We start from the raw sequence: 13,962 nt of genomic DNA on the forward strand, positions 1-13,962 counted from the left end.
GCCTATGTACCTGGTGCATCGAATCAAAGGAGATTTTTGAACTAAATGTTTTAATAATTTTGCTAACATAGTTATAAGTGTCTCTGCTAACAATATATGGACTTATAATGGTCTGAAATAAATGATTTTTATTTATTAAACGGCCTCCGCTCATGGACACTCACAATACCATAAAGCTCGTGAGTACGTTGCTTTTCTTTTAAGAATTGGTACGCTCCTTTCTTGGTGGACGCTAAGTGTAATTCGTTGGGAAAAATCACGATGTTTCGCTACATCCGAGTATAACTCATTAAAATATTTACCGTCGTTCATCAACTTCATATATTTTAAATAATCATAATTATATATATATTCGATAGTTTTATAAATTAATTTATTAAAATAATACTTTAATTTTTGAATACACTCGCATGTAAACGGGCTTACGCCGTACAATCGCGTTGATAAAGTTGTCAATTTAATAAAGGTTTGTGAATCGTAGCTCCTACTAAAAGGGATCTTCATACATTCAAACTTTGTCTAAATGGATACTAAATTGCATTAGATGGGATGTGTCCCGCTAAATTATATCTTCATTTAATTTATGAATATTCATAGTTTAATATGTATATGCTATTAACATAATTATATGGATTTTTAACTGGTTGGCTGTTTAACGTATTTTTAATATACCTAACCTAAGATTGTATTTACATTCACTTGAATTGCAACCTCCTTTATTATATATAAATAAATAATAAATGCACTCTTTTCTATATTTCGCCTCTTTCTGTCATATTGCGTTTACGCTATGATGAAAAGAGACGATTGAGTAATTTAGTTAAAACGCTGCAATTAGAGTGATTAAGTTTTATGCGGCAATATTATTTTCCTTTTAACCGAATTCTTTGGACACTACACAAACAAGGTGCTCAACCGTCTAATATCAATTCAAAAAAACATAAAATATTCAAATTTGTTTATCAATTAGAATAGAATTCATAAAGTTTACAATCAAATATACAGTATTTACAATATTCTTTACCTACATAGTAATAATAAAATAATCAAAAATTAATAAAACAAAATTAAAATAAATTTAAAAAGTTTTGTCCCTGTGGCAGTGAACGCTGGCAGCATTTCCTCGCCGTATTGCGATACTTATTCGTTGAGCTAGGAAAGCACCAGCTCTGGGGTCCCGGTACTATTTTCCAGGCGCCAACTAAAATCTTTAATTAGTGCCTGCGCGCATGAACCCTACAGCCCAAGAGTCTCTCCTTCAGAGGGAACAAAATCGAAGTTGGACGAAAGACAAAGAGAAATATATTTGAACCATTTGTTATAGAATAGAATATACGTAGTTACATTCTTCATACATAAAGTTTCAATTCAATTGAGTTAGTTCATAAATGGAAAACCTCTATTTGGCAACAAATAGCAGAGTTATTATTTAACTGTGGCACTACTTCCGGGGGGCAGTGAAGCGCTAAACCGGAAATCCGGTGTGTGATAACGAATTTTAGCGAGTTAACACAAAATTTACTAACTTTCTACCACTATGTATGTTCTTAAAGCTTTTAAAAGTAACTTATGAGCTTGGTAACTCAGTCGATTGAAAGTAGTATGAACAATAATTGGAAAGTTTCATAAGTTGTTAATTTACACATACCAGTTTTTTGATTCCGTTGGTGAATCTCTTTAATAATTATAGTTTGAGTTTATACATAATTGTTTAGTAAAAATGTTAGAAGAACTACACGAAACGATACCTTTAAAAATAAAGCTTGAATTTCTTTTAGTTAAAAGATATTGCGTCACATTTCAATCAAACATATTCTTAATTTTTCATAAATAATGTATACAAGATTGATTAAACCAGATATAGTATTTGTGTCTCATGAAAAGATTCAGAGTGGAGATATAGGGTAAACATTTAGCCTCGTTTCTGAATATACAATATATCGCCATGACACGTGACTCTTGTATGCCATAAATGTAGTCATAGTTCGCGCCATACTCTAAATTTTATTAGAGTAACCATCTGCTACCTCTTTATGATAAGTTCTAGAGTTCAAGTCCCAGGTAGAATCTAAAAATACGCCATTTCGACTTTTACTAAACATTTATAAGCTCTTAGGAAATAGTTCCTCGAATGAGGAGGTAAATCTGTTCGTCTTAACGTACTATGGTTTGAAGTAAGTTAATGTTCGAAACTCAAGAACGCATAGAATTATCAAAAAGCCTATAAAAAACATGGGTTTAGATAATCAAAGGACTTCACGAATGTCACTGTGATACTGTTATAATTCCGCGATTTGGGCTCCCTATGTAAGTAAGCGTAAGATGATGTCGTAACGGGTATAAAACCTTTTGTACCCACTCATGATCCGAACCTTTTTATTCTTAGTTCAGTTAGCTACAACGAGCTTAGATAACGCCGAGAATTCGCGCTTGCGATATCCTTAATAAAATTGTTACTCGGCAAGGACAGCAATTCAGTAGTACTACAGTGCCTTAGCTTCGATGTGCCTCGTCAACAGAGGCGACATCGTTACTTCATGTACAAAACACTTTGAAAAAGGGGACATATGATTCGATATATCATATTAATAAATTAATTACATAGGTTACCGAACCTTTTTTTATTATTCGATAAGTGATCTGACTAAAGTTTTAGTATTTGTGAGCCCCTATAATAATTAGTAATTTTTTTAATTATGTAATTCTTTAGCTTGTTTTTCCTGTTTATTTATAATTTCGAATTATTTTTTATTTCCCATAATAAACATACAAGCTTAACGCTATATCTTAAAATAATGGGCCAAAACCCATTGTTTCACAACTTTTCGAAAACTTAAACACAATTATATTTAAACGGAGCAGTCGCTACGAATTTGGCAACATTTTTTTGGCGTTTCTCCAACTTCTTACGTTTAAAAGATACACATTTATTTCTTAGTTTTGTATCAGTCTTTACTAATATAATGTTGTCGAGTTCATTTTTATTTGTAAAACGTTTTTAACATCAACAAGAACATCATAATTTTATTCAAGCCCTTCTAAAGATGACACACTGCAGTCTACACACCTTCAGATTCCTTTTATTAAATGTCATCTTACTGTTGGCCTAAATGGCCCTGACTATTTGGCTCGGGCTGGAGTCTAGCTCGGCCGAAACGGAGGAATCATGCGACCTGCGAGACTGGGACCTCAGGGTGGTCGATCACCGAAAGGATGAAAGCTCACTGGAGTGGATGTAGTGCAAAGTAAAAGACCCTGCATTCCCTGGCAAAGGCGGTTTTTTCCCTAATCTAACTGTGTTATGCTATCTGTAATAAGTTTTGCTTTTACGCACCAACGGGTTGGGTTAGGGTTTAGCCTTGTCGAAGTGGTATGGTAGGGAGCTCCAGGCCATGGTGTAGATCAACGTTCCTCTCAACACCGTAACAGTAGCGATTCACCGGCGAATTCAATTAAGGTTCCAAGTCTACACCTACACACGCTATATCTATGGTCTATATGTTCTAGATGTACAGGCATAACTGCGTTCCTTTCCTTTTGACCGTAATGTGTATAAAATTAGGCTCAACGAATTTTTTAAATGATCGCGTGATTATCGTATGATAATGTCATTCCTATGTAATTTCTTTACTCATCTTTTTATTTTAATAGCCAAGTATATATATTATATATAAACTATTTGATATGTGTAGCATTCATAAGTCAAAACATCGAGTTACAAAAACAATACAATATATTCATATAAAACCATATGAATATATCCGTTAAAAAGGTTATATTTAATTGTTTATATAAAACAACAGGCCGCTAATGTGTTTAGTTTACGGTGAGTAAACAACGGAATTACCGCTAGAATAAAAATATTATTATATTCCTGTTTACATTGTATCTTCGTAGCACTATTTCCAACAAAATAAACTACACAAACGTAGAATGTACGAACAATTTTCCGTCCAAGTTTTAATTACTCTGAGCGAAAAATTCAAACAAATAATTCACAATCAGTGCAAATACACAGCAGTTAACATAAATCAGGGACAACGTTTTTAAAATATAAACGAGCCATGTATTTTATGACTCAATATATCAATTATCTACCTTAATCTTGTTTGGGATTTAAGTTTTCGTAAATTAAGATACATAAGCTTAAAAAATAGTTAAATGATATCAAAAAGGTTTACTAATATTTTATTTCACACATACTTATATAATTAAAATACTGAACCTGTTTGTTCCGAGTATTTTAGCATAACATAAGGATAACAGTATATGTTGCTTTTTTATACAGCAGGTGGGAAACAGGCAGGAAGCTCACCTGAATTTAAGTTATATGGACACTATCGATGCCAGAGGGCTATAAAGTACGTTGCCGGCATTTAAGAATTGGTACAATCTTATCTTCATGGAGCCTGAGCTTAAATGCTTAGAACGACGGCCGTCAAGCTGTGATGGGTGGAATTTAATATTCTGCCTCGACGTCCGATGCGCCCAGAAGTTGGTGCTCCATGTGAACAATAGAGCTACACATATATACTAACGGATATATAATTGGCAGCTATATATTTATCCTGACCAAGTATACCAAGGCTATTAAATGTACTAAAGTAATTAAGATAATAATAAAATTGAATTTTCTGATAAACTCAATACATCCTCTGCGATCCTACAAAAAATATTGATAACCTTTCCTTAAAGAACTAGCATCTAATTTATTTAAATCTATTAATCCGTCGCTTCGCTTATCAGATGTCAGATCTTCTTTATGTCCTTGTGCTTTTAGAATCTCGCATAACTACGAAGAATGAATAAGACAACCGTAAAACCTGAAAATATAATATTTTGATGAAAATAAACCCACCCAAACTTACGCGACTCACTGTTCTGACAGTAGATTCTAAAACATACGTATTTAAGAGCGTAGCAGTTATGCTTGCGAGTTACAATCATAAGAACGTGCATTCAAATCCCGGCTGTGCAATAAATTTTTCATTGAATAGAAGTTTGTGTGTGCCATATGCCTTAGGTCCAAAAATCTATGTGTTAGACACGTGCTAAGTAGGTGATTCTTACTTACAAAAATAGTCATTGGAACAGATGCAGTGACTGTACTCTGTAACTTCCAATAGCGACACTGATACAGATCTTCTTTTATATGAAATTTCAATGTAGTTCTTACAATATCTATTTAAATTTCCTAGCTATTGGAAGTTACAGAGTATGGTGGCCGCTACAACCGAAAGAATGTTGTAGGTTGTACTAGTTGTATCGACTATATCATTATACATATTGTATATTCATATAACTCCATATAAGGTCCCTCGATTTCAGGACGACTCCCTCCCTAAAGCGTCGAAATCAATTGGTTTTTATTGGTATAGCTTATCTTCCATACAATGATATACTACATAGCATTACCCCCGCTCTCAATTACGACAAGAATTGAGTAATAAAGTACTTTTTAAATAGCTAAAATTAGTAAAAACTGCCCAGCGGTGTACGTAAGAAATTCGTTCTTTTGTTTACAAATTGGGATTGCTTGAACGTGTAGACTGTTGTGCACTATGACTTATAAGTAGGAGTCATAAAATGCACAGTCCCTCCATTGTCTTTTTAAATAGAGTTTACACTGTATTGTACTTATTTATTATTTAAGTCGCAGAATTATTTCGGTTTGTTACCCACTGAACTTACTTCAAATATAGAAATAAAAAACACTGAAATACTTATCGTAAAAGTATATATAAATAAATTACGAAAATCTTACCACTAAGAAATTTTCATATGACAAATTGATGACCCCAAACGCTGTCATATAAAGTGGTTTCTGAGACTGTTGGAGCGTGACAACTACGAGTTTCCGAAGACCAGGTCTAATCTCAACCTTCTCCCATCCACAATGAAAAATGGCTGTAGGGACTTGCAAGGCCTGTAATGTAAAATCCATGTTAATAACGTCTTCAAATAGTTCCTTAATATTATCTTATCTTAATCTTAATATATATATAAATCTCCTGTCACGATGTTTGTTTGACTCCTAAACTACTGCACCGATTTTAAATTAAATTGGCACACCGTGAGCAGTCTGGTCCAACTTAAGAGATAGGATAGCTTAGATCTTTACTTATAGTTGCAATTTTATTTTATTGCAAATTATTTGTCTATAGTTATTTGCCAGTCACAATTATCTGTTAACTCCAAAAGATTCTAACAGATGTCGATACTCTTCGCCTGGTTTGAGTAAGTAATCATAGCAGTGCCATCGCACTGCTATGGTAAACCGACAAACGTGTCATAATATAAGCTACAATTCAATATCATAATTACCACTTGTTATTGAGGCTAAAGTATAAATTAAATTTATTTTGTAGTTAACGAAATACCGTGAAATTCAATTATTTCTACTTTTTAATTTTTGGTGTTAGCATAGCCATCCACGTGTTACTTAGACCGAAGTGTAAATGGAATTCAAATTATAGTGACGATAATACAGTGAAATTATTCTTTCGTGTCACGGTATTAAGGCTTACTAAAACCACATTATGGAGAAACGAAGTTCGCGGGGGCAGCTAGTTTACTATATACCTCAAATATTTAAGATATGTCTTTACATAACAATGACGATGAGGACATTTAATTTCTCAACCCTGTAGTTAATGAAAACTATTAATTGCGTAATTAATGAAAACAAACAATCAAATCTTACTTATTAATATAAGCATATAATAGCTTTATAATATTAATATTTACTATAACAACACACTTTGTACCTCATTTGTAATATTAGCCGAATATGTCATATAAACTCCAGTTAAGATAACTATAGACATATAAGATCCCAAACACACGAGGAGCAGCGCCATATCGGATCCAGCATACTAAAATAACACGGTAGATTTAAACATGAAATTAACATACATTACACTATTTAATTATGATAATGTACGCTAACTAGCTTTGTCGGCGCATACTTCATTAACTTTATACTGTAAATTATATTTTTATACGGCAAATTTAATCTAGATAATGAGTTGGAAGAACGATTTATCCACTTTAAATGAATTTATATACTGAACCTTTAAATATTATGAAGACATTCTTGTATCATTCTTTATGTACAGAATATGAGAACCCAAAAAGTGCTCTCAGTGAGCTGGTATATGTCACAATTCATTACTGTTTTTACATACGAAAGGATCGGAACATGGGAGTCCTAGTACGCGAGCTAAGTCTTGTATTTGACTCCGATTTCGGCATATATTAGTTGACTATTATTATTTACGGTTTGAAATTTATACGCAAAAAAATATGATATGTGTCAAGCTTAGCTTAAGATAACCTTGTCTAAAGAATATCAAAGAAGTAGATACAGTCCGAGATCAATACCTATATAATTTACTCAACTATTATTATATCAATATAATAATAGTTGAGTAAATCTCGGTTTGAATTTCATAGGTCACCAGAAGGGACTTTGATCCTTTCAAAGGCTTACGACATAGGTCCAACATGAAGAGGCCATTCCGAGACTACACATTAAACAACTGACGTTATGATATTTGTATTTTTGTAAACGGAAATTTCACAAACAAAATTTTAAATTACTCACCACAGATTTTAAAAGTAAGACCACTAACAAAGTAATGCTTTCAACGATTTGAACACTGTAAATGCTTCCAATAGTGTTTTGTACATTGCGAGCACACCTAACGACAAATTATTTTAAGTATAGTATAACTGTAGTCAACAATAAAAATACTATAACACACACATGTATATATCTATATTAATTTGTTGTATAAGGTCCTTTTTGGGCTATCTTATAAATCTCTTGACAACTTCTTAATAAGCAGATGTGTTTATAAATTTTATTATTATTAACTGAAATCATACCATAAAGCATGCTTGAGTAAAATGACACCATCCAAAAACTCCTTCTCAAACTCCTGACTACTATTAGACTTCTTGCCAAGACTCTCGAAAAACATTCGAACTCTTATAAACTTGTACTTGATAAATACTAGAGTACATAAGCAGAGATAGTCGGTGGACTGCATGATGCAGATAATGTACCAGAAGTGAACAACGGATAGGAATCTAATAAAATTGACGAGGAGCCCAGTGTCGCTCGCCTTAGGGTAATAAAGGACTTCAACCCGAATTGGTATGTCTGAAATGTTTAAATAAAATATAATATGAAAACACTTCACTTTGTTTTGAGAACCCTTCTAATATTTTTATTGTTCGCCTAGTGCTTACTTTAGAGTCGCGCTTTTAATTAAAAGTTCAAAAATCGTGCATCCAAACAGTCACTGAGAGTGCGCCGATGGAAATTTATTCGTAATTAATACATGCATGTACGGTGAAAGAGAAAAATAGTTTAAGGAAGTGAGCAACAAATGACGAATGCCTATAAAAAATAATCAAAACTTCAGGAAATAAATAAAATTAAAAACTCAGTGAGAGAGACAGAGTCAAAATCCGTGAAATCATCAAAAAGTGAACTTTGATCTTTTAATAATTAATTTATATATTTTAGATGTAAACTATTAAAAACCTAGTTCAGCTTTGTTATAATATTTATATATGAACACTTCGTTGCACTTATTATAAAAAGTGAACACAATTAAATTAAAAGAAGGGCAACTGGCGGCCTGATCGCTTTCGAGCGATCTCTTCCAGGGTGTGACACAACACACTGTGAGAAGAGACAAAAAAATGTATTAAATTGGATAAGATAGGCAAGACTATACTATCAGATAATACCTTCCACAAAATAATCCTTGATGCCATAAAGCATGAGCACCGTTGCTGAAAAAAACCCGCAACAAACAACCACGTAAATAACTTTTGCAGCTCTTATAGCTTTCTTATTCGACTTTTGTGTTACCTCCCCCTCTAGAAGTTTCTTGAAAAATACCTTAATTTCTTCTTTTTTCGCATAAAGTATTATAACTTTGAGAATTATTGCTGGCAAACCATAACTAAATAAAAGCACATCATTACTTTCTTTTAACGTTAAATCTGTTCTGCAATTTGCTGCCAAAACATTGACCGTGAAAATAACCCAAAATATATTTACGATGAGGAAGAGTGCTTTGTTTAATATTGGATATCTTATTTCTTGTTTTTCATACCAACAGTCTGCTAAACCCAAGCGGTGTATGACATTGCAAATTAATTTTAAGTAATCCTTTTCAGTAACTGGGAAAGCAATTTTCCTCTTTAAAGCCATTTTCTAAACGTTTTAACTTACGGACGCCTTGTAACATGGACTACGCTAAGAAGAAAGAAAGCACGAAAACTGTTCTTATTCATGAGTTGAAGCTTAATATACCTCAATTGGTTTTCGAACTTTAATTGTTACGAAAAAATAATCATTCGATAACTGTTTAGAAGCTAAATCAATTAAAACTTTTATGAAAGTTTCGATTAACCGAAACGCCCATTTACCTATTAGAATTGTAATTTGTAGGTATTGAAATCAATAGAACTTCGTGACATTAAGGTAACTCTAATGATCGTTTTTTTTAAAAATAATTTACAAAAAAATATACAATTGATTGAACGAAAACATAACTTACATTTTTAATACAAAAACAGTATAAATATTTACAATATTCTTAAGCTGCATAATAGTAATAAAAAATCGGTAAATAGAGAACCATAATCCATATAAAAAGTTCCCTGTGCTAGTGTAGGTACTTTAAATGCTTGCAACATTTCCTCGCTGTAGAGCGATACCTATCCGTGGAGCGAGAAAAGCACGAGCTCTGAAGTCACCAAGTACACCAAGCTTATTTAACTATAGGTTACTAATTATAATCAATTCGTTTAAAAAAATATTATATATGTTAGAACCTCAGCCAATCATTTACTACTAGAACTTTTTTAATACTTAATGTCCTACGACCCCTGGATAGGGCAGAAGGGATCCACAGTGAGTCCCCACCGTGTTCCTTGATGAGCTTCATATTTAACTTCGCTCCAAGCACTGGCTCCGGAAACAATTATTTATTTACGATATTAAATTATTTTAAAATCAAACGATGGCAAGAGACCGGATGGTATGAGTTTGATTCCATGGAAGATGAGCTGCAACCGATGCCATGGGCAGACCCACTGGCCCCTTCCATCTACATGGAACCAACAGCAGAGCTGGTGCGGCTTGTGATGCAGCTGATAAAGCATGCAATTACAGGGGTCTAGGCTCCGAATATGATTATGCCCATTCGGTGTCAAGACTCTTGGTCCCTGGGGTCCTAGCGCTATAAAGCTTTTAAAGGAAATAGTAAAAAGGTCAGTTAACATTACAGGAGGCCGAAGAGCTAGCAGTTCCCTCGGACAAATAAATAGTCAAGCTATTAAAAGGGGAAAACGCTGCCAGTATCTTCGGAAGGGACTCCGTTTAAAAATATATTTTAGTTATTATTATTTTATATATATTTTATAAATCAAAATCCATTTTTTTTAATGAAGTGATATATTTTAAAACTCAACATATAGTACACCGATCAATTATTATTTATACTAATTGTAGGTCATTAGTTATGGACGAGGACCTGAACTTAACTATAAATAAGGCCCGAGCTTAACTATAATAAATACCTATAAGAAATATTTTTTGGCATTTCAGAATACTTTGTTTTCAAGTAAAACATTTAAATTTCACATATATAAATTACACTTGGCCGAAAGTCTCGAATCGTCCTAAAAATCCTTCTAACTCGTGTCACGGGCACTTCAAGTATTACGTAAGCACTGCAGGGGGCAGAGGGGTCTTTGATTTTCTTATTTGGTGATTACGTCAACTGTAATTATTTACTTTTTCACACATACACATTGTCTAAGCTTGAATACGAAGTGTATTTTCGAGGATTCCTACAAAACATTAATGTGTTTATGTGCTTTTGAGAGCTTTGCTTACTTATGCCGATAAGAAGAAGGGGCGGGATTAATAAAAAGACAGCTAGATAGGGAACAAATTGACGTGAACTGTAAATTTGTGTGCGTCTATCGGGTAACGATATTTTCTAAGAATTTGCACATTATCATACTAAAAATCTAAATCAACAAATTAAACTCATTACTACATCACAAACTTATTACTGAAATAAAATTTATAAGATATATTTTTCTATGACATTCTGTTCCGAATTGTTCCGTTAACGTGGTAGCAGCCACTTTATACGTACGTGTATTGAAACTAATGAAGAATTTGTTGGATTTGGACGTAAATTATTTACCTATTAACCCATTATTAAACATTTCTGCTATTTTCTGGAGCATCACTAATATAATGTATTTGTATTTATAATCATTCTCATTCATGCAACTCTTTCTTTGGCCTTTTTTGATAAATAATCGACTAGTGTAATTTTTTTAGGAACATAATCTTCTTTTACCACCGCTTTTTGACCTCTACTTCTTACTAGAGATTTTGATTTGTCATCCCATCTTCCATCCAAAATTTCAAAAACATCATAAAATGTCGGTATGGGTAATACAGGAGGAGAGTAAGGCTTTTCAATTATTTTACTCGTTGTAATCTCTGATTTCTGCGACTTCCCTATACTACTTTTTAATTCAGGATTCTCTTTAACATTCGTATGTTTCAATGGTATAGGTTTGATATGTTTATTGTCTTTATGAGTTGCTGGAGCATGTTTTAGGCTAGGTATAACCTGTTCCATCAGTGGGGGAGGCGGCGTAGATGGTATACAATTGCTGGAGCTAGGGATATATGAATAATAATTGTTGTTATTCAAATAGGGCCTTATTTTATTTAGCGTTGGATAAGATAGATAGGGATTATTGTAGTGATAAGTATCAGGCCAACCACATGTGTTTGTGTTTTTATTCCAGTTATTTTGCTTACACGTACTATGTCTTTCATGACCGATGGACGTGTGGGGTCTTAAGTGATCACTGAGTGCTACATTTTTAAATCTGTGTTTAACAGGTAGCTTATAATTGCCGACATTCATGTTTGATCTAATTTTTGGTATCTTTTGTCTGAATAAATTTTCTAATTTGAACTCTCCTCCGGTGATAGGTCACAAAATACCTGTAACGAAACATCTAAAATTAAATTTAAACAAATTTATCACTATTTTTTTTTAAATATCTCACATATGTCTTTTGTGAACGGGAAAAAACTGAAAGAGGTTTCTCGTGAATTTTTGTGTTTATTTAAGCATAGCAACTTCGTCGGTGGACCGATCTGGATAATATATCAAGAGATATCAAATGTACCCGATTTGACTATCCTATAGATGAAGTTTTAACTGAAAAAACAGGAAAATTCTAAAACCCGCGCTATGACATGGTCATTCATCGCTTATAAGTAGACAGTTAACTAATCTAATTAGATGAATAACAAAGATTTAGATTAAAGATGTGTGGTGGCATCTAAGGATGATCCAAATATTATATTAATTGGATCTTGATATCTTGTGTAAAAATAATTTTATTATACACGTAATTCTCTAAATATAAGGCAAATCAAACTTTTTAGTGCAGTTTTTGCAGTCGATTTTATTAAAAGGAAATTATTAATTATTGTTCCGCTCCTACTGATAATAGATATATAGCCTATGTTACTCGCCGAAAATAGTACATTATTATATTTGTGTTACCGAAATAAAATGAAATTGGTTCAGTATTTTAGAGATTAGATAAATCATTACAAACTAATATTACGTCTTTATAATAGTGTAGGTAACAAAGAACATTCAAGTACGTTATTTATTTATTTATTTTGGTAATAAATAGAGTTAAGGTAGAGTTTTATTTTGTAAAGTGTGAAGCAATAAATGAAGGTACTCCAAGAATCGACCTGACCGGTAATATCTATTGAGACGCTGCAAATATAGTGCACAAGACAAAAGTGTACTCAACTCCATAACTCTATACCCCGCTGGATGGATGGCTGATGTCCATCACAACCAGACTATTGCAAAAGCAACGTATTATAATAATTAAATTTGTCGTTAACTAATTAAAGATAATATATAAAATAATAGACTGATAAAGAAATTTTGCCCTAGATTAAAAGTTTCTGATTCTTTTACAAGATAATCTTCTATATTTATACCTAAATTATATTTATCAACGTTTATTGGTAATTTAGAAGGGACTTATTTCATCGAATTGTAATCACCGATTTATAACTGCAGTGCGGCGGCACAAATTACGGCGAAAATAGTTTAACACATTTAGATTGGTTACATTGAAAAATAAAATACGTAAAGTATATTTAACTAATCAAAGACCTAATGTCGTATATGCTATTAAAGCTCATTTTAGTAGGAAAAATTACAAAAAGGTACCTCGTAAAAAAAATGGCAACATTTTGTTGTGGTAAGTTCGCACGTGATTTATCTAACGTCGAAGACTTTTCGCATGTATCGACTTCGGCCAACTTGTTTGCCGGAAACTTTAACAAGTTACTACTCAATTAAATTTATCTACTTATGTACAATAAGATGATAAATGACGTACCCGCTTCTTCTGATAATATTACCTCACAAAATATTCACTGACTTAAATTTTTGAAATTATTTAAAGAAATAACCAATGATTTGAAGCAAATTAATATATCTGGCTGAACTTACTGGATGCCTGAATTTATTTTTATGGGAATTGCTTATATTTACGTTTATTACTTATTAACAAATTAGATGTGCAAACAAATTAACAACACAATATAATCACTGCCAAATTAAACTAATTAGCTAGTATATTATTTGTATATACTAAGAAATTCGTCAAATACAAATTTTGTTAGTTAACAACAGTGAACCAATAGAAGTGTTCAATATCGGTACTAACTATTATTATTTAATTATATTAGTATATGTAATTAAATACAACAAATGAAAACAAGAAATACACTCGACAACATATCTTTCACTACATTTAATATCCAAAATATCAAATCTGAAAGGCAACTGCATCCAAGCA

At 32.4% G+C, this 13,962-nt stretch overlaps 1 protein-coding gene across 1 annotated transcript; it reads right to left on the reverse strand.

Annotated features, from left to right (window-relative positions):
• Positions 1-4,760: 4,760 nt before the first annotated feature.
• LOC123707807 lies at positions 4,761-9,232 on the reverse strand. The gene is made up of 6 exons (XM_045658156.1): positions 8,764-9,232; positions 7,891-8,167; positions 7,607-7,703; positions 6,768-6,875; positions 5,765-5,926; positions 4,761-4,823 (listed from the first exon to the last, which is right to left on the reverse strand). The coding sequence occupies exons 1-6, from the start codon at positions 9,230-9,232 to the stop codon at positions 4,761-4,763; spliced, it is 1,176 nt and encodes a 391-aa protein (XP_045514112.1).
• Between the last annotated feature and the right edge of the window lie 4,730 nt (positions 9,233-13,962).

Source organism: Pieris brassicae, chromosome 3 (assembly GCF_905147105.1).
Source record: "Pieris brassicae chromosome 3, ilPieBrab1.1, whole genome shotgun sequence".
NCBI lineage: Eukaryota > Metazoa > Arthropoda > Insecta > Lepidoptera > Pieridae > Pieris > Pieris brassicae.

What these genes read in the sequence shown, in the direction of transcription:
- LOC123707807 (XM_045658156.1), bottom strand. Translation starts at nt 9,232, where the DNA reads ATGGCTTTAAAGAGGAAAATTGCTTTCCCAGTTACTGAAAAGGATTAC. An exon ending in CGGCTAATATTACAAATGAG is followed by an intron (nt 5,927 to 6,767) that starts GTACAAAGTGTG and finishes TTTACATTACAG; the next exon opens with GCCTTGCAAGTCCCTACAGC. An exon ending in CATATGAAAATTTCTTAGTG is followed by an intron (nt 4,824 to 5,764) that starts GTAAGATTTTCG and finishes TTATATTTTCAG; the next exon opens with GTTTTACGGTTGTCTTATTC.